Source organism: Phaseolus vulgaris, chromosome 5, assembly GCF_000499845.2.
Source record: "Phaseolus vulgaris cultivar G19833 chromosome 5, P. vulgaris v2.0, whole genome shotgun sequence".
NCBI lineage: Eukaryota > Viridiplantae > Streptophyta > Magnoliopsida > Fabales > Fabaceae > Phaseolus > Phaseolus vulgaris.
In genome coordinates, this window is record NC_023755.2 from 7,657,034 (window position 1) to 7,679,618 (window position 22,585).

General features: G+C 32.2%; 1 protein-coding gene across 1 annotated transcript; it reads right to left on the reverse strand.

Moving 5' to 3' along the window:
* Window positions 1-1,103: 1,103 nt before the first annotated feature.
* LOC137835057 (protein CYSTEINE-RICH TRANSMEMBRANE MODULE 9-like) lies at window positions 1,104-2,222 on the reverse strand. The gene is made up of 3 exons (XM_068643394.1): window positions 2,000-2,222; window positions 1,408-1,564; window positions 1,104-1,330 (listed from the first exon to the last, which is right to left on the reverse strand). The coding sequence occupies exons 1-3, from the start codon at window positions 2,031-2,033 to the stop codon at window positions 1,285-1,287; spliced, it is 237 nt and encodes a 78-aa protein (XP_068499495.1). The 5' UTR covers window positions 2,034-2,222; the 3' UTR covers window positions 1,104-1,284.
* Window positions 2,223-22,585: the final 20,363 nt, after the last annotated feature.

The following is a 22,585-nucleotide window of genomic DNA, read 5'->3' on the forward strand; positions in this document are numbered from 1 at the left end:
CAACTCTACAAATCATTGTTAGAATCAAGTAAGACATCCAATCTGAATTTTTTTATAAACTTAACAAGTCTTACCATATCGTCTAATGAAAATATGTTATAAATACTCAGATCGTCTATCATGAACTTAGCAACAAAGAGAAAGGTTTTTGAGCGCTAATAAAAAACATTTATTAAGCACCATCATTACCTCTCACGAAAAAAATTTTATGTAATGAAATAATATTTGAAGCATCACGTTGTTTCAAGGAACAATAATTTATTTTTTCTGGTTCAAGCAATCAAGTATTCGATCAAATTGCCTTATATGTGGATCTAAGATGAAAGCTCTTCGCTTCATGACTTGAGTCTAGGAGATTGTGTGTTGTTCAAACTTATAGTTGCTAAATGAGATACGATCATATAACTTAATATTCTTTGCCTTAACTTGAATATGGAGAATTATGTATATAGTATGAACTCATCATGACCAGAGGGTTTGATCAAAACTATTCACTTCAAGACTTAAATTTGGAGAGGTTATGTAACAACCGAACTAATTGTGTCCAATTGATGTTCAATAATCATGAACAAAGTTAACTTCAAATAAAAATAATGCAGTACATGAGACAATATCTTTATATCTAGAAAAATATCAAATATACACATCACATAATAATAAGATGTTGATTCTTAACCAATCACTTATCCTCTCATCCTAGCTTAAAATTTTAAAAAATATGAACAATAAATAACCCAAAAAATACGTCCTTATCCCACAATATGTTAACCAGTATCAACACTACCACTATCCAAAAAGAAGTTGTTATTAATCCTTTTAACACTTATAAGTACTCACACGCTTTCTTAGGAAAAAATAATAATACACTTTTATCACTTCTCGTTAAAGATTCCTAGATATCTTTAGGGCGAACATATTCTAATTAAATTCTTAATAATATATATATAAATTAAAATTGTATAATTAAAATATATTAAAGACTAAAATAACATTGTTATGACAATAGAAAAACTTAATTGACTAAATTGAAAATAGAATTATAGAATCACGCAATTATAATTTTGTTAGGACAAGAGCAATTAAAATTTAATAATAGTCAAGGGTTTCTGAGAGCCGTAAAAATTACTAACCATAAAATTCATAAATTTTCAAAGACAACATTCAAAAGTACAATAAAGGAACAGAAACTGATCCTTATTCTTGTAGCACTACAAAGAATAGAATACAAATAATAGAAAAAAAGAAAGAATCTGGTATTAGGCACAAATCTATGACGTGATTCAATCAGAAGCAACAATCCAGGACCCAGCAGCAACATAAAGCAGCACAACTGCAGGAAAAGAAAGTAAAATTAAGCAAAGTTTATTGAATGTTATGAAAAGAAGAAGTGAATTTAATAGGACTTACCATCCCTTCCAGAAGCCATCACCCCTGCTTGTGGTTTCCTCTGGAACCCTTTGTTGAGGGTACCCTACAGAACCATCCTTAGAGGGATAACCCATAGGGGGTGGGGCAGTCACATATGGAGTTGAAGAATACACCTGACCCTGTGGTGCATATGATACTGCAGCAAAATAAAAATCATATCATCAAACTTTATCAAGAAAAAAAAAATCATATTTCAAAACATATTACTAAGTACACTTTGAGCCTAACTCAACTCCATAAAATGACATTCTTTCATGTTGAGAGTACATTGCGTGGGACAACATATTATAGGTGGTTTGATAACGGTCTGAGTGTTTGGGACAACATATTATGGGTGATCGCCCGATAGCAAGTAACACAATAGACCCAATAAACACTTGTTAGGATAAACTCGAAACGACTTTGATACCATATTATAAAGTGGACTTTAAACCCAATTCAACCCCATAAAACGAGTAGTAAAATTTGCACCCACTTATATTCAATGACCCACTTATATACAATGAGTATTCTTATCTCTAGTTGATGCTAGATATCAAACCAAACCAGTGTTGAATTCACAAGAACTTACCAGGGGTTTCTTGGTGGCTGCTGAAGTGATTCATGATGTTGATGAAGTTTTGTTGTTTTTCAGGTTTTTTCTGCTTTCAGAATGAAGAGAAGAACGAATGGTATGTGATGAAAACTAAGGAAGCAAATGAGATATATATAAAGGTTTATTGGGCTAGGAGTATGAATCTTAACGCAGTTGAAGATTTCGTGCGCGTTCATTGACGTGTGGGACAAACGCGTTCAGAGGGAGAAAGAAAAAAGACGTGTTTGAATTTGAAGTTTCTAAGAAAGCTGCATTGTGTGTTTGGCACGCGAAGTAACGCGCGTGACATGCTGCATTTAATAACTACTTTCTAGATGTGGATGGAGCCGTCGGATGAATTTTTGGACTAAGATTGAATGTTTTTCCTAAATATATTTGAACTTATCTTGTATGATTTATATTAGTATTTTACAGACTTAATATGATTTTAAAAATAATTTAGTTTGTGGTTTTCAACAGTTTAAAATGTGGATTTGGCATACAAGTATTCTTATTTATTTCAATATGTGACTCGTTAATTATTTGTGTTGACTGAAATATTAATTTGGAGAATTCTTCTAAACAGGGTAGTTTTTAGAGACAACCTACTGTGTACTAGAAGGGTTATTACAAGTGTATGTCCCCTATGCCTTTTAAAAGGAAGAATTTGCCAACATCTATTTGTAGAATATAAGATAGCAAATAAGGTGTGGAATAAGTCTTATAAGTGGATAGTAATTTTGTTTGTTCAATATGAAGAGTTGGTATGTTTTGAACATTTTCATTTGTTTCATGTTAATAAAAAATAAAATTTTATGGAAAGGTTTTAGGGTGACGGTCATAAATTGCATTTGGGATTAGAGAAACAGAGTCATCTTCAAACAAGGGAAGGTTGAGGAAGAAATTTTCCATTTGTTTAACTTATGTATTGGGTGAGGATGAAAGCTAAATTGTTTACTTTCATTTTTGTGTTTTCTTGTTTGGATTCAAAATCCCTTAATATGTCTCAAATCTTATTCTTAGTTTGAAGTATCTTTTGCTATTTTTTCACTACACATAAATGTCCATTGGTTTTTCGTACGGTGTTAGTGTGTTTGTCTATACTCTAAGTTTGTTTTGTTTATCTTCTTAAGAAGGAAAGTGTTTTTTGGTTTTGCAGGAAGTGAACAAGTAGTTCAAACAATTTCTTGTTTACAATGCATGTAGTGCCACTTGATGCAGGGCTTTCATGTTGTGAGGGGAAGTGACAATTCGTTGTTTCTCTGTTATTACCAGCTTTGGACTTGCTGATTTTTTGTAAGGGAAATAATGAAGGTTTATGTAGGCAAACTGTTAGCAGTGGACAAAGTCTTATGTAGACCAAGAGAAAGTTGGACAACTCTAAAACATTAGTTTCTAAGAACTAGTCAGAAATTCAGACAACACCCTATACCATTGTTGGTCACAATCTAAGGAAGTGGAGTTTTTTTGCAATATCATATTTTTTAAGTTTTGGTTATATATAGTTAATGTCTTATGTAATAACAATCTAAAAGATGACTAAGGTTCCAGTTTCATAGTGGAATCAATGATGTAGAATCATAGTTTTGGCCTTGAAGTGGTTCTAACAAGAGATGTTTTACCTTTCGTTTTTGGCTGGGTATGGTGGTGTTTAGTGTCTCTTGGGCATTTGAATAAGTAGTTTTTTAGAAAAAAAATCCACTTTGAATGTCTAGCAAGTTTCTAGTGTCTCTTAGGCATCTTGGTTATATGTATTGTGCTACCTAAATGACTCTTTATACATCTTCATCTATAAGAGTTGAAACATTTTAAAATGTTTTTTTTAATTTAATTTATTCATTGTTAAACTATTTTTGAAACTCATTATATATATATATATTAAAATAAATATTAGGATAAAAGTAAGAATTTTAAAATTTTAAAAATATTAAAATATTACTTATTTTATAAAATAATTTCAAAATTTAAAAGAATATAAAATACAGATTTTTATATATATAAAAAATAAAAAGTATTTTAAGTAACTAAAAGAAGCATTTAAATCTTATGTTTTAACACCAAAGTGGAACAACATTTTTTGACAAACTGAATATATAGAAAGGAGTTCTTTTTCTGTACATTAAGAAAAGGATAAAGTAAAAAAAAAAAAAGCTGACACTATTGACAACCCGAAATTAATTTATAACTATAAGTTCTAAATTAAAAAAAAAAAATATTCTGATACTCTTTGTGCAGTCATGATTTTTTTTTTCTGTTAGAAATATATATATTTCAATGTGTTCGGTTTTTAAATATATTTTTTCGGAAAAAGAAGTAATCTTATTGAAGGGTATGCTTAAATTCAGTATGTTACATTGAAATTGAAAATCTGGATTGATCTAAAAAAATCATATACAAAGTATATGTCATAAAATAAATTATTAAAAAGGTCTAGAAATAAAAATAAATAAAATGAATTTATTTATAAGTTAAAATGAAGTTATATAAATTAATAAATTTAAAGAAATTATATGATAGAGTTTACAAATTTGACAGTTTTTTATTTATTTTTAATTTACAACAAGATAAATTCAACTTTATAAAAAGTTTCATATGTTGCATATGAACGTATATAAAATATGACTTATATTATATTATTCCACGAAAGTAGTAAGTCATAATAGCTTTTGATAATAAATTAATGATTTTGTTTGGAAAGGTTTAGATTAAAAGCACATCCTCCTAAGTGTACGTCATGTTGTGTCTTGGATATGTTTGACAACATGAAATGGATAATGGTTTCTAAGATCACGTAGAATGAATGAGAACACATCTACAAATATAAAAAAAGTCAATAAACATAAAAAGAATTTTTTTGTCATTTATTAGTCGCACAAGAAAATTTTAAAAAAAAGCAAAATGAAATTCATAAAAAAAAAAAAATTATATGATACACACTCGTCCATGTTGATTATTAATTCATATTTTATTATTATTAATTTTGATTTTATTATTCTTAAACTATTTTACCGTTATATTGCATTAATGGTTAGTTTATAGGTTTATTTTATAACTTCCAATAATTGTAATTTTATTATTATTATTATTATATATATATATATATATATATATATATATATATATGATTGAGTAAATCAAAATGAATAAGATCAGTATTACAATTTTGTGCAATTACATTCAATTAGTTGCTACAACCTTTTGTCTTCTCTTATTTCCTTCAATTAGTTTCAACAACTGGTATCATGAACTCTACCCAATTATCAGTCCCTATCCTTGATGGAAAAAATTACAATCGGTGGTGTGTGCAAATGAGAGTTTTGTTTTGTTTCATTATCATGAGTTATGGGATGTCGTTAAGAATGGAGTGTCTGCATTAGCTGCTAATGCAATTGGGGCACAACGAGTAGCGCATCGTGATCAGAAGAAGGACAATAAGACTTTGTATCTCATCCATCAAGGGATGAATGACGAGACGTTTGAGCAGAGATAGAAGGAGCAACAACTGCCAGTGATGAATCATTTTGTCAACCAATTATAAAGGTGATGACAAGATCAAGAGGGTGCGTCTTCAAACCCTAAGACGCCAATATGAATTGCTACAGATGGAAACCACAGAGACTATTGATGTCTATATAAATAAAGTTCTTGCCTTGACAAATCAGATGAAGACCAATGGTGAAACACATTCGGAGCAGGCAAAGGTGGAAAAGATTTTGAGATCTTTAACTCTCAGATTTGAACATGTTGTTGCCGCAATTAAAGAGGCCAATGACATTTCAAAAATGACAGTAAGGTTATTGTTTGGTTCTCTACGAGCGCATGAGTAGCGGATGAATGACAATAAGATTGAAAAACCAATTGAACAGGCTTTACAAGCACAAGCCTCAATTGGTAGCTCCTATCATAAACATGATAGTTATTTCAGCAAAGGTCGTGGTGGCCAAAATCATGGAGGCGCTTGGCGTGGGGAACGTGGTCGCGGAGGACGAGGAGGCGTTTATAATAAATCAAATGTTGAGTGTTATAATTGCCATAAACGTGAACATTATGCAAATAAGTGCATATCAAAAGGTGATAACCATGCTGCCAATTGTGCTCAAGAAGACAGTAATCACGAACAAGATGAAGAGGATCATGCAGTACTAATGGCAACCACATCAAATGAAACTCCAAACAATCAGACTTGATATTTGGATACAGGTTGCAAAAAATCACATGTGTGGTAAGAAGGAGTTGTTTGCAGATTTGGATGACTCATTTCGCACAAAAGTGAAATTCGGTGATGGCAGGTTCGTTCCGGTGACTGGAAAAGGGAGAATTCTTATTACATTGAAGAATGATGATCACAGGTACATCTATGATGTTTTCTATGTACCTGATATGAAAAGTAATTTGTTGAGTATGGGACAGCTGGCCGAGAAGGGTTATGTGATGCACAGAGTTGAAAATAAATTATCGATTTTTGATAAAAAAAAAAGGTAGTTTGATTCTTAAATCCTTTTTATCAAAAAACCGCATGTTTCCAGTAGATATTCATATGGGTGATTTCAAGTGCTTGAATGCAATAGTGAATAATGAATCGTGGTTATGGCATTTACGCTTTGGACACTTAAATTTCCAGAGTTTGGAAAATATCTCCAAACGAAATTTAGTAAATGGTTTACCCCATATTCATCATCCTGATCAATTGTGTGAGGCTTGCATTTTTGGAAAGAATCACAGGATACCATTTGTTAAGGAGCCTTGGCGTGCAAAATTTCCTTTGAAGCTTGTTCATACAAATGTTTGTGGTCCGATGAACATATCATCAGTTGGAGGTAATAAGTATTTTTTTTATTGATGATTTTTCAAGGAAAACCTGGATTTATCTATTGAAAAGCAAGGATGAGGTATTCCACTACTTTAAAATATTTAAAGCATTTGTTGAAAGACAGAGTGGCAGACAAATTAAGATGGTGCGTAGTGATGGAGGAGGTGAGTACAAGTCTAATGAGTTCAAGAGGCACTGTGAAGAACTTGGGTTGCAGCATAACATAACTTGTCCCTACACACCTCAACACAACGGAGTTGCTGAGAGAAAGAATAGAACAATCATGGACATGGCGAGAAGCATGCTTAAAGCGAAAGGTATGCCAAATTATTTTTAGGCTGAGGCCGTAACATGTGCGATATATTTGATAAACAGATCACCCACTCGGAGTGTTCCTAACACAACTCCGATTGAGGCATGGAGTGGATTCAAACCCAATGTGCGACACTTGAAGGTATTTGGGTCAATTACTTATGCTCATGTCCCCAAGGCAGCAAGATCGAAGTTGGATGATAAGGCAGAGAAGACCATTTTCATTGGATATAAGCATGGGGGATACAAACTGTACAATCCAATGACAAAGAAGGTGATTGTTAGTCGTGATGTTACATTTGCCGAAGATGAGGAATGGCAATGGAATGCAGCAGCTGAAATAGATTCGAAAAAACGATATATTTATGTTTTGAACGATGATATGGAAGATGGAGTCACTCTTGAAGCACCTGCAGTTCAACCTGAAGTTGTAATTCAACTTGAAGTTGCAACTCCAATTGCAACTATGATGGAGCGACCAAGAAGGCAGCAACGACAACCTGTACATCTTCAAGATTGCGAAGTAAATCTTGATGATGAAGTTGATGACAATGGAGATTTGGTTCACTTTGCTTTTCTTGTAGAATCAGAACCTGTGAGACTTGCCGATGCCATTCAACACCCCAAATGGCAAAAGACTATGAATGAAGAATTGATGGCGATTGAGAAAAACAATATCATGATTCAAATTGAGAAGGTTGTTCCAAATCAGAATTAAGGGAGGATGTTGGTTATTAATTCATATTTTATTATTATTAATTCTGATTTTATTACCCTTAAACTATTTTATCGTTATATTGCATTAATGGTCAGTTTACATGCCTGTTAGTATTCCTATTTTATAGCTTCCAGTAATTGTAATTTTATTATATATATGATTGAGTAAATCAAAATGAATAAGATCAGTATTACAATTTTGTGCAATTACGTTCAATTAGTTGCTACAACCTTTTGTCTTCTCTTATTTCCTTCAATTAGTTCCAACAGTCCATTAATACAAGTAGGTTCAAGAGACAAATTAAACAACCCAGATAGATGGATAATTTTATAAGTTAGGAAAGAAGTGGGGATGAAAGTTCATTGTAGTAAAACAAAAGGGATACTGGATAGTCTAAGAAAGAAATAGTCTGAAAGGCTCATTGAACCCACTTAATGTCTATTTACGTTATTATAGAACATAAATGAATATGAAAAGTTTTGTGCCCTAGTTTCTTAATGAATTCTCTTTTTTCCATAATGTAGTTGTAGCAAAAGTCTAGCAATTTGGTGCTTTCATTACCCTTACAATACCTCCCAAATCCCACACAAAATATCTAGAGAAAATACTACACACCATACAAGAACATCTCTCTGATATTCAAGTGCAGATTGAGGACAATCATACTCGAAAGGTAGTCATGGAGGCACGTAATGACTCTATGCAATCCGCTTTCACTTTTCTCATGGATCAAGTTCCCTCCATTTCACACGAAAAGCATGTGGTTCCCCCAACAGATGGCACCAAGTATTTTCAAACCACTGCAACATCATCCCCCTTTAACAATGACAACCAACAAGCTATCCTCAATCCTCACAAAAACCACGTTCACCACCATACAAACTGCTCTCATACTATCTGCCCACCCAAGCTCCAACTATTTTTCTTTGAAGGTCGTGAACCATTAGATTGGCACTTCTAAGAAGAGAAATATTTTGTTTTTATCAAATTCCACCAGAATAAAGATTGTCTATGGTAGCTTTCCACATGAAAGGAGATTCCCTTTTGTTGTTCAAGTGGATGCACCAGAACTAGCTCATCACTGATTGGGCCTCCTTCATTCATATAAAATTCATTTATATCAATTTCTCGCATATAAAATTATTAAGAATGTTTTCTAAATATTGATTTCTCGCATACTTATAAAAACAACTTAGAGTCTCGCTCATACGTTAATAACAATTAACATTTCAAGTCTATATGTTAAGTATTGTTGTTTAGGTTAGAACCCTAAAAATACTTTTAAGTCAGATTTAGGATTCTATATCAAGAGTTAGAAATAAAACAACAATACCAATAATCAATCAAGAACATAATATTATATCATATATTTAAATTTCACCTCAATACATAAGAGTTTGAACAAATTACTCCCAATCCCAAATGGTAGAATTAACCACACATCTTCTAGTACCTTTTATTCTCCTAATTGGGTTACAAGTCACTCAATGGTGTTTTCCTCTTAATCTGGCACCATTGGGTTGAGCCTTTAGCCCTTTATTTAACCTTTAGGTGACTTCCTGTGTCGCGCTGATGGGCATATGGATAAAAACATAAAATGGTCCAATCTGTCTTACGCATTCTCGCTTGAATGAGAAAGGCGTTGATTTCCAAAAACTTCACTGGAGCATTTTCAGTCAAGCGCGAATGAGCTCCCTTGAGCGAGAAACTACGTTGCTGAGTTGGACTTTTTGATTTTTTTGTGTGTTCTGGACCTTCCACCCTTTTCCTTTTAACTTATCTTATTCACTTTAGCCCAATCATCTTCATTCTTCCCTAAAAACTTAAAATTAACAGTAAATTTGGGAATAAAATGCTCTTATTCAAATAAAGATCATAAAATATGTAAAAAGGTATAAATTCATAAATTATGGATTATTTTATATGTAATTAGCAATTAATACTCATAAGTGCTATATTTTAATATGAAATATTACTGAAATTAGGCACTTATCACTGGACGAGAGTTATAATAAAAAAGAAAGATTGAGGATACGACATCAGTAAGAACAAATCACAAATAAGTCGAAAGACTTGTAATGCAGCCCAAGAGTTAGGATTAAGCTGGGTTGGAGCTACGTTGAGAATTCTAAGGACCTCAATCGTAAACTCATAAAAAGGAATGGTAATATGAAGGTCAGTAAAGAAACAAGTATAAACATAAAGAAAATCTTAGGGTGAGTCTTCCCGATCGTGACAAACACATTCAGAGGAACTACAACTATCGGCTGTAACCACGTTTGTTGGTGAGTCATATTTTAACACGATGACTCTTGATATAAACTCATCAACTGCAGATAAACGCCAAAAATGGGTAATCTACTCAACAACACGAGGATATACTCGGTCATAACCAGCATGACGAGGCGGTCAACTAGCAAGATCGATCGGCCCACTAGAACCAACTAACTCACCTTGAACCTCACTCAAAATAACTAAAACTCCCTCAAAAGATGTAGGAGAAGATGGAGAGGATGAACACTCAAAAGAAGACATGACTAACCTTCCAAAGAAAGTGGAAAACACCTTGCCACAATTCAACACTCATAATATCACTTAGTATTCGGAGTCAGAGAATATGCAAAGCATAAAGTTTGAAATGAACCACTATTTATAGAGGTCCTACCACAAAAACGTGAAACGTCGCCCTCCTTTGAACCGTTAGATACTCTGGTCCAATGAGTCTAACTAATTATACTCGAAACGACATGGCCAGTTGAACCGTTAGATCGGCTCAGATCGGGAAATTAGGTTAAACTTTAAATATACATTGTGAAACACACGTCCAATCAACGCTTAAATTGCAGTGATCAATGATCAAAATTGTCCCTTCCAACCTCGAGATACCAAACAGTTACATCTAGACTCTTTTTGAAGATTTTCCCTCGAATATGAGAGTTAGTGTACCGGTCGAGGCCGAACGAACCACGTCACTCGGTATTAAAGGTCGCTTGACCGACTAAAGTTAATGCACCAAGGTATATGAAGAAGATATGTGACAAATCAGGTAATTCCATTTAAGCTATGATAGACATTAAATACGACTCATCAACGAGAGAATCCATTACAAACTCTATAAATAAGCATGCTTATACAAAAATAAGGTACACTTTTATCTATATATTAACAAAATTAAGATTAGAATGGTGGTTTAAAAAAAAAAGCCTAGAAAACCAAGACCCAAAATTTAGAATACACATGGTGAAAAAAACAAATTAAAAAAAAAAGTAGCTTTCTCATGGAGATCCACGTGAACTACAAAGAGCCTTTGGGCTACACAAATTGGTAAATGAATGGCTGAGAAAAAAAATTAAAATATACAAACTGTGGGCCTCATATGCTCTCCCTTTCAGGTGAGACAATTGCTTCCTGCACCATATCAATGCACCCATTTTTAGGATGAAAAGACGGAAATGCTCTAAAATAAAATGGGGTACATATAAAAATACATTCTACCAAAATGAGATTTTGATTTTTTTTTCTGAATTTTGATTTTCGGAACACAATAATCTCTTCCAGATTTATTATTATTTTTAATTCTGAATTTTCATTTCCTAAAATGAAGGGTATTTTTGGGAATTTAAAATTGTGTTCGGTGCAGTTGAAAAAGATTGGGTGTAGGAATTTGCTTAAATCTCCTCATATTCTCCACTTTTAATTGCATGCAATTGTTTCAGCAATTTGGACCCAATCGTGGGCCCCCACTTCATTTTTTCAAGATTGGCACCAAATGGTGCCCACATGGAAATAACCCATGATAGGTGCGTGAACAACTAAAGCAAAGAAAAAGTAAGGTGACCACACTCAGCAAAGGATAAAGTTTGCTTGACACTTTATTAATTAAAAACAACTATTTTACAATTTTTTTAAAATAAAATATTATATTATAATGAAATAATAATTATTTAGATTTCAATCGGTGTCAACTTTATCATTAGTTTTTTTATAAATTGCATCCATACAACAATGACAGAATTTTCACCTCAAGTTTCGACATTAACTAAGAATGGTGAACCACTGAGGAAAAAGAAAAAAAAAAGTGATTCAAGAGTTATATACAATTTTAAGAGTAGTCAAATTATATTTTTTTTATTAATTATTAAGATTGCTCGTGAAGGTGGCAATAAAATGAATGTTGCTTACCACCGTAGGTGCAACAATTTGCTCTTTATCGAAAGAAATAAACAGGTATGTTGGAAACAGTAATCAAAATAGGGCAGCAAAAACTGTACATGTAACGAAACTACAATTTCACACACCCAAAATAGAAACGCAAATGCAGTTAACACGTCCTTAATATAAACCAATGCATCCATATACATTAAAATGTAGCAAGTGGAATGTAGGTGTGGAGGATTCATGGAAGGTTTCAGTGCTGGTGCAGCTCTTGAAGAGGTTGTTCAGTTTTCCAAGTCTCTTTTGTTACTGATGCTTTAAACGATGTTGTTGTTTAAGGTGATGGAGGGTGGCTAGGAGAGGAAGAAGGGAGGTGGTTGCTACTTTCTATTTTGTTTTTCATTCACGTGCATAACTCCTTTCACCTTTCATCTCGAAAATTTTACCAAAATGGTGCAATTTTTTTCTTTAGATTCACGTAAATGGACAAATGCAGAAAAATGTTCAGAAATTGATATTTCTTGGTCAAAGTTATCAATAATGTAGGTAACATTAATTAAATTCATTAATCCGGTTGCTATTGTCTTTTTAATTAAAATTGTCAACCGGATTGACAACTTCAGTTTAAATAAAATTGGATACTGGATTGACAATTTCAGTATATTTTATCTCAATTAAAGTTATCAATTCAGTTGATAAGTTATGTTGATTTTATTTTTTAAAATAAAAATATATAGTTAAAAAATTATTTTATAAATAATACCAAAATTTAATTTTGTTTTGTTTAAGAAAATGATATATAAAGTTGAAGAATTAAAATTGTTTCTGCTAGGGAGATGGGTCTTAGAAAACTATTGATAAACTTCGTCTTCCTCTTTCCTACCGGGCGGTTGAGTTATGCTTCAACTTTCTCTTTCGATCTTCTCGCTACTCCTCCAGTGTCAGCTGCTCGATCACTCGATCTTCCAAAGAATGCCGAATTGGGGTACCTGCAGAAGACACTCCAACGCTCAAGTCAGCAAAGGGGGTTCGACACTCAGGTGTCAGAGTACATTAATAAATGACGTACCTGCTTATTTGAATGTACGTTATTTATATTATTTTAATGGGTCTACCTTGTTGGGCCAGATTAGTGAGGTGGATCGCGCTTAAAGGTGTATTACCTAGTTCCTAATGAGGGCTTAGCTTCACTGATCTTGATTGAGCGTAATTGGACCGAAGGTGTCAATCGACCCACACGGATGTGGGACGTTTGGTCGACTCGGTTGTGGGAGCCGAGACATGGTATTGACCGTTCGGCCCATACTAGTACAAAAATGATTTTTTTTACAATAATTTTAAATAAATTGGGTTAAAAATGATTTTTTTGATAAATTAAAAATATTTAGTATTTTTTAAATATTGTTAAAGTTAAAAATACACTTATAAAAAATGTGATATAATTTATGTATTAATTTTTAGATTATATAATATATGAAAGTATAAATTATATAATATGTAAAAAGTAATAATATACATGTATTTATGTAAAATAAATGTATTACAAAATAAATTAAATTATTGAATATAAGTCATTAAAAGAATAAGATATTAAAATATTTGATGAGAACAACATCACAAAGAATGACTCTACTATCTAAATGGACAATTTTTTCTGTTATGACCTTCATTGCGATAGTAAGAACATTTTTTGGCTTGTTCTGAATTGGTTGATCCATTTCATTATGCAAACGAGTTGTAATTAGTCGTCCCGAGTTTTTACGTCGCATGTGGAGATCAGGTATGAAATTTGGCCTGATATAAGTAGATTAATAATCCTCATTTCGAACGGGATGGAATTCAACTTGATATGCCTTTCTAATCGTGTGGAGGTTGTAAACTGAATCAATGAATGTCATAATTTGTAAATGACAAGAGGAACAAACAACAATAGCGTGACGACAGGGAATTCGAACAACTTGGAAGTGGCCACAATCACACCACCAATCATTTAATCTAATTGTATATGACTGAGGTCGTCGACCATGTTAGGGGTGGCTAATTCTTGGACATCAAATTCAGAATTTTCTGCATTAAACCTTTCCACAAAACACATAGTCGAATCTTTTTTATTTTTTCTAAGTAAGGTTGTGATATCTTCTGGATAATAACGACCTGCGCGTAACATGGTGTCTATTTTGAAGGCTTGTTCAACAAATCATGTTTTTGTTTTTTCAAAAGTTGCCTTAACTAAAACGGAAATCAGCAAGGAACGAGCTCCCTTAAGCACGAAGTTAATGCATTCTGCTAGATTTGTGGTCATGTGGCCATACCTCTTTCCCCCATTGTATGCTTGAGTCCATTTCTCTAACGGTATGCGATCTATCCAAGAAAATGCTTGCTTGAACTTATATCGCATAACTGATAGGTTTGCATGTACTGTGGGTTGTTTCATCTCATAAGTTGTGATAAAGAAGTAAATGAAATTAGTTAAATGGTAAAAGGTCGTAATTATCTATGAGAGAAGGTAAGGAATGTCATTATCCATGTTAATCAATTGTCGTTTGAGCTCAACATTTTTGATTTTTTTGTTGAAATTCGATACGATATGGTGTATGCAATACATAGAAACGAGGTCGTCTCCTTCCCATCCAACTTCTTCAGATTGTAATGCTGCAATTATACTGGTTCCTCTATCAGTAATCATACACAAATTCAGCTGAGGTGTCACATATTGTCGTAATAATTGGAAGAACCAAATTAAAGCCTCCTGAGTTTCACCTTTAACAATCGCAAACACCAATGGAAATATGTTTTAATTCCCATCTTAAGCAATCGCGGTCAACAATGTTCCGTGGTATCTTCTGGTTAGAAATGTCCCATCAACTTGTACAATGGGTTTGCAAAAATTAAACCATCGATACAAGGCTTGAAAGACGAAAACACACGATCCAACACGTAACAAGAGTTGTCTTGAATACCATCAACCATACAAGGAGAAGCAATATACCGCATAATTGCCCCCAAATTGCTTTCTTTTACTTCTTCCAACCATCTAGAAAGATCATTGTAGGACTGTTCCCAATCGCCAAATGCCAAAGCAAGAACTTTCTATTTTCCAAACCAAGCTTTTCTATATGTGATAGTATAGCCATGCATATTTTTTATTTTTGCAATTAAGATTTTAATTGGGACGGAAGGGTTTTCTTTTATTGAAGTCAGCACCATAAATGCAATATGGGTTGAGTCCAAATTAACATGGTTTGCCGAAAGATTTGTTAACAAATAACTATGTTATGCATCAATTTTCTTTATCTCCCATTGACTTCAGATTTTACTAAAAGATGCACGTAATCTCCATTGGCACCCTTCATCATGATGTATGCACCGAGCCATATATCTGTTTGGCTTTGATTCCACGACAACAAATTTGTAATTGTTGTCTATGTGGCATTCAATGTCGCCTCCTTTGACATGAAAGACATGTGTTCATTGAGGTCGCAGTCAATGTTATGTTCGGATTGACTGTTAGATGAAATATATTGTGAAAAAGATCTGTTCAATTGATCTTCATCATCCAAATCAAAGTCGTAGGAGGAAAGAAGATGATAAACAAGAATGTTATGGAAATTTACATTACCTTTATGATTTTCTTTGAACTTTACACTAGAAGGAGAAAATAATATCTCAATTAAGAGAAGAAAAAGTGTAGAACAAAGGAGAAATGAAGGTTACAAGACTCCATTGTTGTTCCATTATATAACAAATGTTGAGTCTGAGTTGAATATAATTCTAACATAATTATTGAAATTTTTATTGATATGTCAAATCTTAAACTACGAACAGGACATTTTTTTTTTCAGTGTATAGAAAACCATCACGCCACGCTACACTTTGTTTCATTTATTTTTTTTTCAATTTCATAACAAAGAAGTTGCCTTCACCATTGGCAACTTTGGAAGAAGTTGCATTCACCATTGACAACTTTGGAAGAAGTAGCATTCACCATTGGCTACTTGGAATAGGCATTGTTTGCATAGGCACCATATAAAAAAGTTTTACTCACTATTGACAACTTCAATTGCAAGACCGTGCACCACCAACTTTATTTTCTCACAAGCAATGCTTTATTTTCTCGCCAGCTTTATCTTCACATGACTACAATTTTCACTTTGGTGTGGTATAAGAATCAGAGGCAGAGATTCTTTCTGCCAATGAAGTTTGAATTCAAACTTTCACTTATTGAAACTCACAAGCATGTCTATTTAATAAACTTCTATCTCCTATGCAATACACATTCAAGCACCACCCATGCTCACCTTTATATTTCTGTAGCCTTGTCATTGTTCTGGAAGTGCTTAAGTGTGGCATCCAATCACAAAGGTAATTTCTCTCTAATATTTCACTGGGTGGATCTTTATATATATCTTGATTTTGACTAAAATTTAGTTCTATATATATAAGTAAAAATTACATGTAAAAGAATTTAGTTCTAATGTAATAATATCTTTAATCTTGTAAACAATAGAATAGAAAAATAGACTTTCTGTTTGTAATATCTTGTTTGTATTTAGGTTTAGGTGGAGTATTAATATAAAATAACATAATGTATTTAGATCATAATGGAGTATTAATATATAATAACATAATGATTTAAAATCTTTTTTGTTTTACATCAATTAAATATCAGGAAAATATCACTGCACCCTAAACTTAATTCAGTACAAATTTTTATATAATAAAAGAATCTAAAGTTATATAATAGTTTTAATAATATTCACAACATACGAATCCTTTTTAATAATAATAATAAGAACATTAGTATGTTTTTTTAATTCATAGTATACCATAACTGTAAATATCTTTTTTTATCTTTAATTTAAGAAAATAAATATTTATTGATAATGGTGTATAATATAAGGGGTTTTGACTATCATGAGGTCTTTTTTTTTCTGTTTTTACCAAAATGGGGTCGCTTTCAAAAAAATTACAAATTTGGACAAGTCGTGTCAACTTGGCACGACTTCATATGTAGAAGTTGTGCCAAGTTATATATATATTTAATTTTCTTGTAAAATTTTCTTATTTAGATATTGAGTAGTAAATTATGTACTGTTTAAAATTAATTTGATACATAATTTTCTAAGGGTGTTAGTTTTAAGCAATAAAAAATGAATAATTGTGTATGAATTATGTTTGACGGTAATGTAATATATTAATTTGGTTATTAGATTAATAAAAAAATATGAAAAACAAAAGAAATGTTCATATTGCAGAACCGAAAGTCACAATAGAAGCAATTGTCCGCACAAACAAGCTTGATAATAAAATTCAATTTCAAGTTTGATTATTAATTTCCTCATTTTCTTTACCTAAGTATTTATTCTTTCATAAAAATTTTATTTATCAAATTAATTTCAAATATTACATAACTTATAATTTTAATTATAACTAAATAATTATAATATATATTTATTTAAAAACAATAATTTTTTTTTTTAAAAATATGATGTGGACAAAGTCGTGCCAACTTGGTACGACTTCAGGTTGATGTGGCAGAAGTCATGCCAAGTTGGCACGACTTCAGGCTGACGTGGCAAAGTTGTACCAACATGCCAACTTGCCCCAGATTTGTAATTTTTTTTACAGCGACCCCATTTTGGTAAAAACAAAAAAAAAAGGTCCCATGATGGTCAAAAACCATAATATAATTGAAAGTGTAATTTCATTAAATAAAATAAAAATAATTAAAATGTATTTATATTTGAGATTTACAAGGGAATACTCTTTTTAATAGGAATTATCTATGAAGGTACTCTAAAAATTGGTTGTATTTTTAGGAATTATCTTATTAGAATTTTATGGCATCTCATCGCCTTCCCGCGAATATGTTCCTATTGCGACTCCAAGAGAAACATGTTGCTAAAGACGTATGGTAGGTAATGAAAGACTATTGAGACCCCGAAGACATGCAATTTGGGTACTAAAGCATGAGAACATACTTGACCAACGAGTCAAACAATTAATTGATCATTCTGGTTTTGGATATTTGTTAAAATTTAAGAACATTGACTTCAACCACGTACTACTTACAACATTATTGGAAAGGTGGAGAACGGAGACTCATACCTTTCACTTTTCTCTTGGTGAAACAATTGTTACTTTGGAAGATGTGGAATTGATATTGGGTTTACCTATTGATGGAGAGGTTGTCACCGGAATTACTAGTGGTGATTTAGTATCTTTGTGTGAGTAGTTGCTCGGATTTATACAACCCTTTATAGTGGTAAAAGGAAATGCAATTAATTTGTCTTGGCTTAACAATACTTTTCAGGAACTGCCACATCATGCAATCATTGATGTTATTGCTCAACATGCTCGAGCCCACATATTAACACTTATTGGGAGCCTATTGATTCCTGATTCTTCTGGTAGTAAGGTACATTTAATGTATCTATTAAAGCTGGTTGACTTAAACAACGTCAAGAATTATAGTTGGGGGTCAGTTGTATTGGCTTCTCTGTATTGTGTGCTCGATCACGAAATAGACTTTAATCAAGATAATATTGGAGGTTGCACGCTGCTTTTACAATGTTGGGTGTGGGAACGCCTAACATGCATTTCTCCACAACTTCAACCATTGATCGATGAAGAAGTTCAATAAGGGGTTGGTTTCCCACTCAGGAAAAGGTATGTTTTTTTGTATTAATTTTCGAGACAAGAAAACAAAGTTCTTAATATTCCTTTGCTTACGTTAGGTGGACTCAGAGGATGCATAGGACGCACATAGGAGGAACAACTATTCCAGAAATACGAGCAATGTTTGATGGCATTAAAGCTAAAGAGGTTGTGACCAATATATAAACTAACATATCATTTTAACTGAAAATTTCATATTACTGATGTTTCAAACATTTATTTATAGTTTCTTTGGACTTCATATCAAGTGGATTATGTTAGGCGCTTGATAACTATTGAGGTTTCCCCAATTGCACGGGCGGTGGTTCCTCTCATATGTTTTGCAACAGTTGAATTTCATCAGGTTGATAGGGTTATGCGTCAATTTGGATTTCGACAGAGTTCCAAGTGACCCATTCAACCTTGATCAACTTCACAAAGAGGATATGAGAGGACAAACTGATCGATACTGGCCACAATATCATGTCGCATGGATATCTATGTGGAATGACCGTCATAATCGTATAATTCACGAAAATCAATTTAACGGAAATAGCTATTTGCATGACAAGTCAACATACATGCAATGGTACATCAACCATATTATCCGCTACATCTCGCTAATACAGTCATCGTCCGATGACGATGTACATTCAATTACAAAATTATTTATTATTCTTCATTCATTCATCCAAAATTAACACATATTTTCAAAACAGTATGATATGCCACAAGAGACTACACAACCTCACTATCAACATCATGTCAGGTCTTCTTCTCAAGTTCAATCGTTTCAACAACAATCTTTTTGTTCGGTAGGTGTTCAACTGACCTAGTTGTTCGGATATAGGGATCAATCTCACATGACATTCCAATCGTCATTCCATCAACCACCTTTCAACTACTCAACATTTCCATCTCAACAACAAATTTTTGTTGGTCCATCAAATCCCTTTGCAATCTCTACCATGACCCCTTATCTGCCTACAATCCAATGTCATCCATGCAGTATTATCGACCAACAATGCCTTGCAGGTGTCCAGAAATCAGAGTGATGACAATGAAGTCGAAGGCATTGACGATGACATTCCACCTCCGCCCCCTCCTACCCTTCCATCCAAACAACAACCACAAGGACGACCACGAAGACAACAAAGAAGACCATCATGTGGCACAACTTTTCATAAATGACTTTTCCTACATTTCTATTTTCTAATCATGTATAAATTGTACTTATTTATCATTTTATAAATATTATTTAAACGCTACCCTTTTTTATCTATAATTGTATCAACTATAAACGCTACTTCACGAACATAATTTCAATTTTTTAAAAACAACAAAAATATTTTTAATTTAAACAATATTTAAAAAGTACTAAATATTTTACATTTATTACACAACCTATTTTTAATCCAACTTAATTTTAGGTAACTTTGTTTTTTTGAAACAAAATTTAGTTTTAATTTCTTAATATTATTTATCTATAAAATACAAATTTTCACAATATTCTTATTTTTATTCACTTCATGTAATTTTAAACAATTTTTAAATTATTATTATGTACATTTTTTAATTTTAAAAAATATTAATTATTTTAAAAACAATTAACTGAACTTGTCAACCGAATTGACAACTTTAATTGAGATAAAATATACTAAAGTTATCAATCCAATGTCCAATTTTATTTAAACTGAAGTTGTCAATCCGGTTGGCAACTTTAATTAAAAGAAAAGTGAATGAATTAATGAATTTAATTTATGTTACATTGACAATTTTGACTAAGAAATGCTCATTCTTGTAATTTTTCTGCATTTGCCCATTTACGTAAATCTAAAAAAAGAAAACTGCACTATTTTGATAAAAATTCCTTCATTCTCCTTCTCTTTTTGCTGGGTTTTTTGTGTGATGTGTGTATATGTGAAGAGAAGTTGTGTGAGGGATGAGCAAAAATGAATGGATGGAAGTAGGGAAAGCGTGGCCAGTGCAAAGAATTTGAGTGATGTGAATGTGTACTTTGAGAGTGAGGAGAGCTTCAGAGATAAAAAATAGTGCACGGGAGTGTGATTTATAGAAACGTGAGTGAGGAAAAGCACGGTGCAGCGTGTGAGGTTGATGGTGGGTGGATGAGAAAAAAAAGTGTAGTGCTGTGAGTTTTATTTAGTGTGTAGATGATGGAGTGGCTTGGGTAGTGTTTAGATAATTAATTTGCATAAGTTTTTTAGTTAGATTTTCTATTTTTATGTTAAGGCGCCTATGCTTATATTGATCTTTGTATTTTTCAAACAACTTTTCCAATAAACAGATTCATATTCAAGAGTTAAATAAGTTTATTGACTTACCTGTGTTGTGGCCTCCATCTTCTTCTTCTCCCTTTCTTCTTTCACTGCATCAATGGCTTATGGAGGAGATGATTTTCCTTTACTCATTTGATGGCCTTGGAGTACCTTCATGTTTTTGTGGTTTTGTCCTTGTCTTTACTTTTACATGTTGATTTTTACTTATTATTAATAAGTGAACTTTAAGCCTAATTCAACCTCATAAAACTGGCTTATAAGGTTAGGTTTACACCTACTTATATACTATGAAATGTTATAATATCTAGTCGATGTTGGATCTCCAACACACCCCCTCACACCGAGAGTGACAACTCATGCGTGAGACAACATATTATGGATAGTCTGATAACGATCCGATAGCGGGTGACTGATTTAAAATCTAAAATATTAGTAGTTAAAACCTTGATAATTAATGTAGATATCGATTTAGAAATCATTTTATAAAGTTTTATTAATAACAGAAACCACTTTAGATACGAATAATTTTTTAGTCTTTAAAATAATATTCAATTTAGTCAATATAATGACTAATTATTATTTTTTCTCTAAAATTAGTTTCTATTTAATGATTTTCTTGTAGTGATAGAAAAATTCTTATTAGCAAAAGTATTATCTTTTATGAAAATATTTTCCCTACAAAGTTTCAAATAAAGTTTTAGATGACAATCATGATCTTGTGCAATATTATGTTCATCATCTTGATTCCATTTTTTAGCTTATAGATAATAACAATTTCATTCACAAAAATAAAAATAATAGTAATGATCATGATGGGGATCATAGTTTTCTTGTTCATTGAAGTTTGACTAGTAGTGAGGAAAATACAACAAACAACAAAAATATCTTCCACAATGAAAAAGAAGAAATTTTAGAACAATATTGTGATGCTAATGTCAATCTGAGAAGATTTAATAGAGTGAAGAAGATTCCTACATTCCTAAAGTATTACCACCATTAGGTTAATACTATAACCACTAATTTTGGGTTGACAAAATATTATTCTAAAACTCTATATCCTATTAACATATGTTTTATTATATCATTCTCTGTTCGAAAAGCATTTAAATTATACCCTTGAAATATTCTCTAACTTTGAACTTGAAAATTTTGAACAAGTTTGTAAATATACTAAGTGGATTAATGTTATGAAGAAGGAGATCAAATTTTCAAAGATAATTGGACTTGGTACCTCATAGATTTACCAACAGGAAAAATCATGTTGAATGCAAATGAGTTTACAAAATAAAACATAAAGTTGATGGGGCCATTGAAAGACATAAGGTCCTGCCTGTTTCAAAGGGCTACACACAATTAGAGGGAATTGACTTACCCTGGACACATTTTCTCCTATTGTCAAGCTCACCACTATTAGACTCTTCTTAGCCATTGAACATGTTAAACATTAACATCTATATCAGTTAGATTTAGACAATGCCTTTTTACATGATGACCTGAATGAGGAAGTATATATGACACCCCAAGGATTAATCATTGGAAAGCATAATCGAGTTTGTAGAATAACATAATCTTTATATGGATTAAAACAAGCCAACAGACAGTTGTTAGCTAAACTTTCATCTTTTCTTATTAAT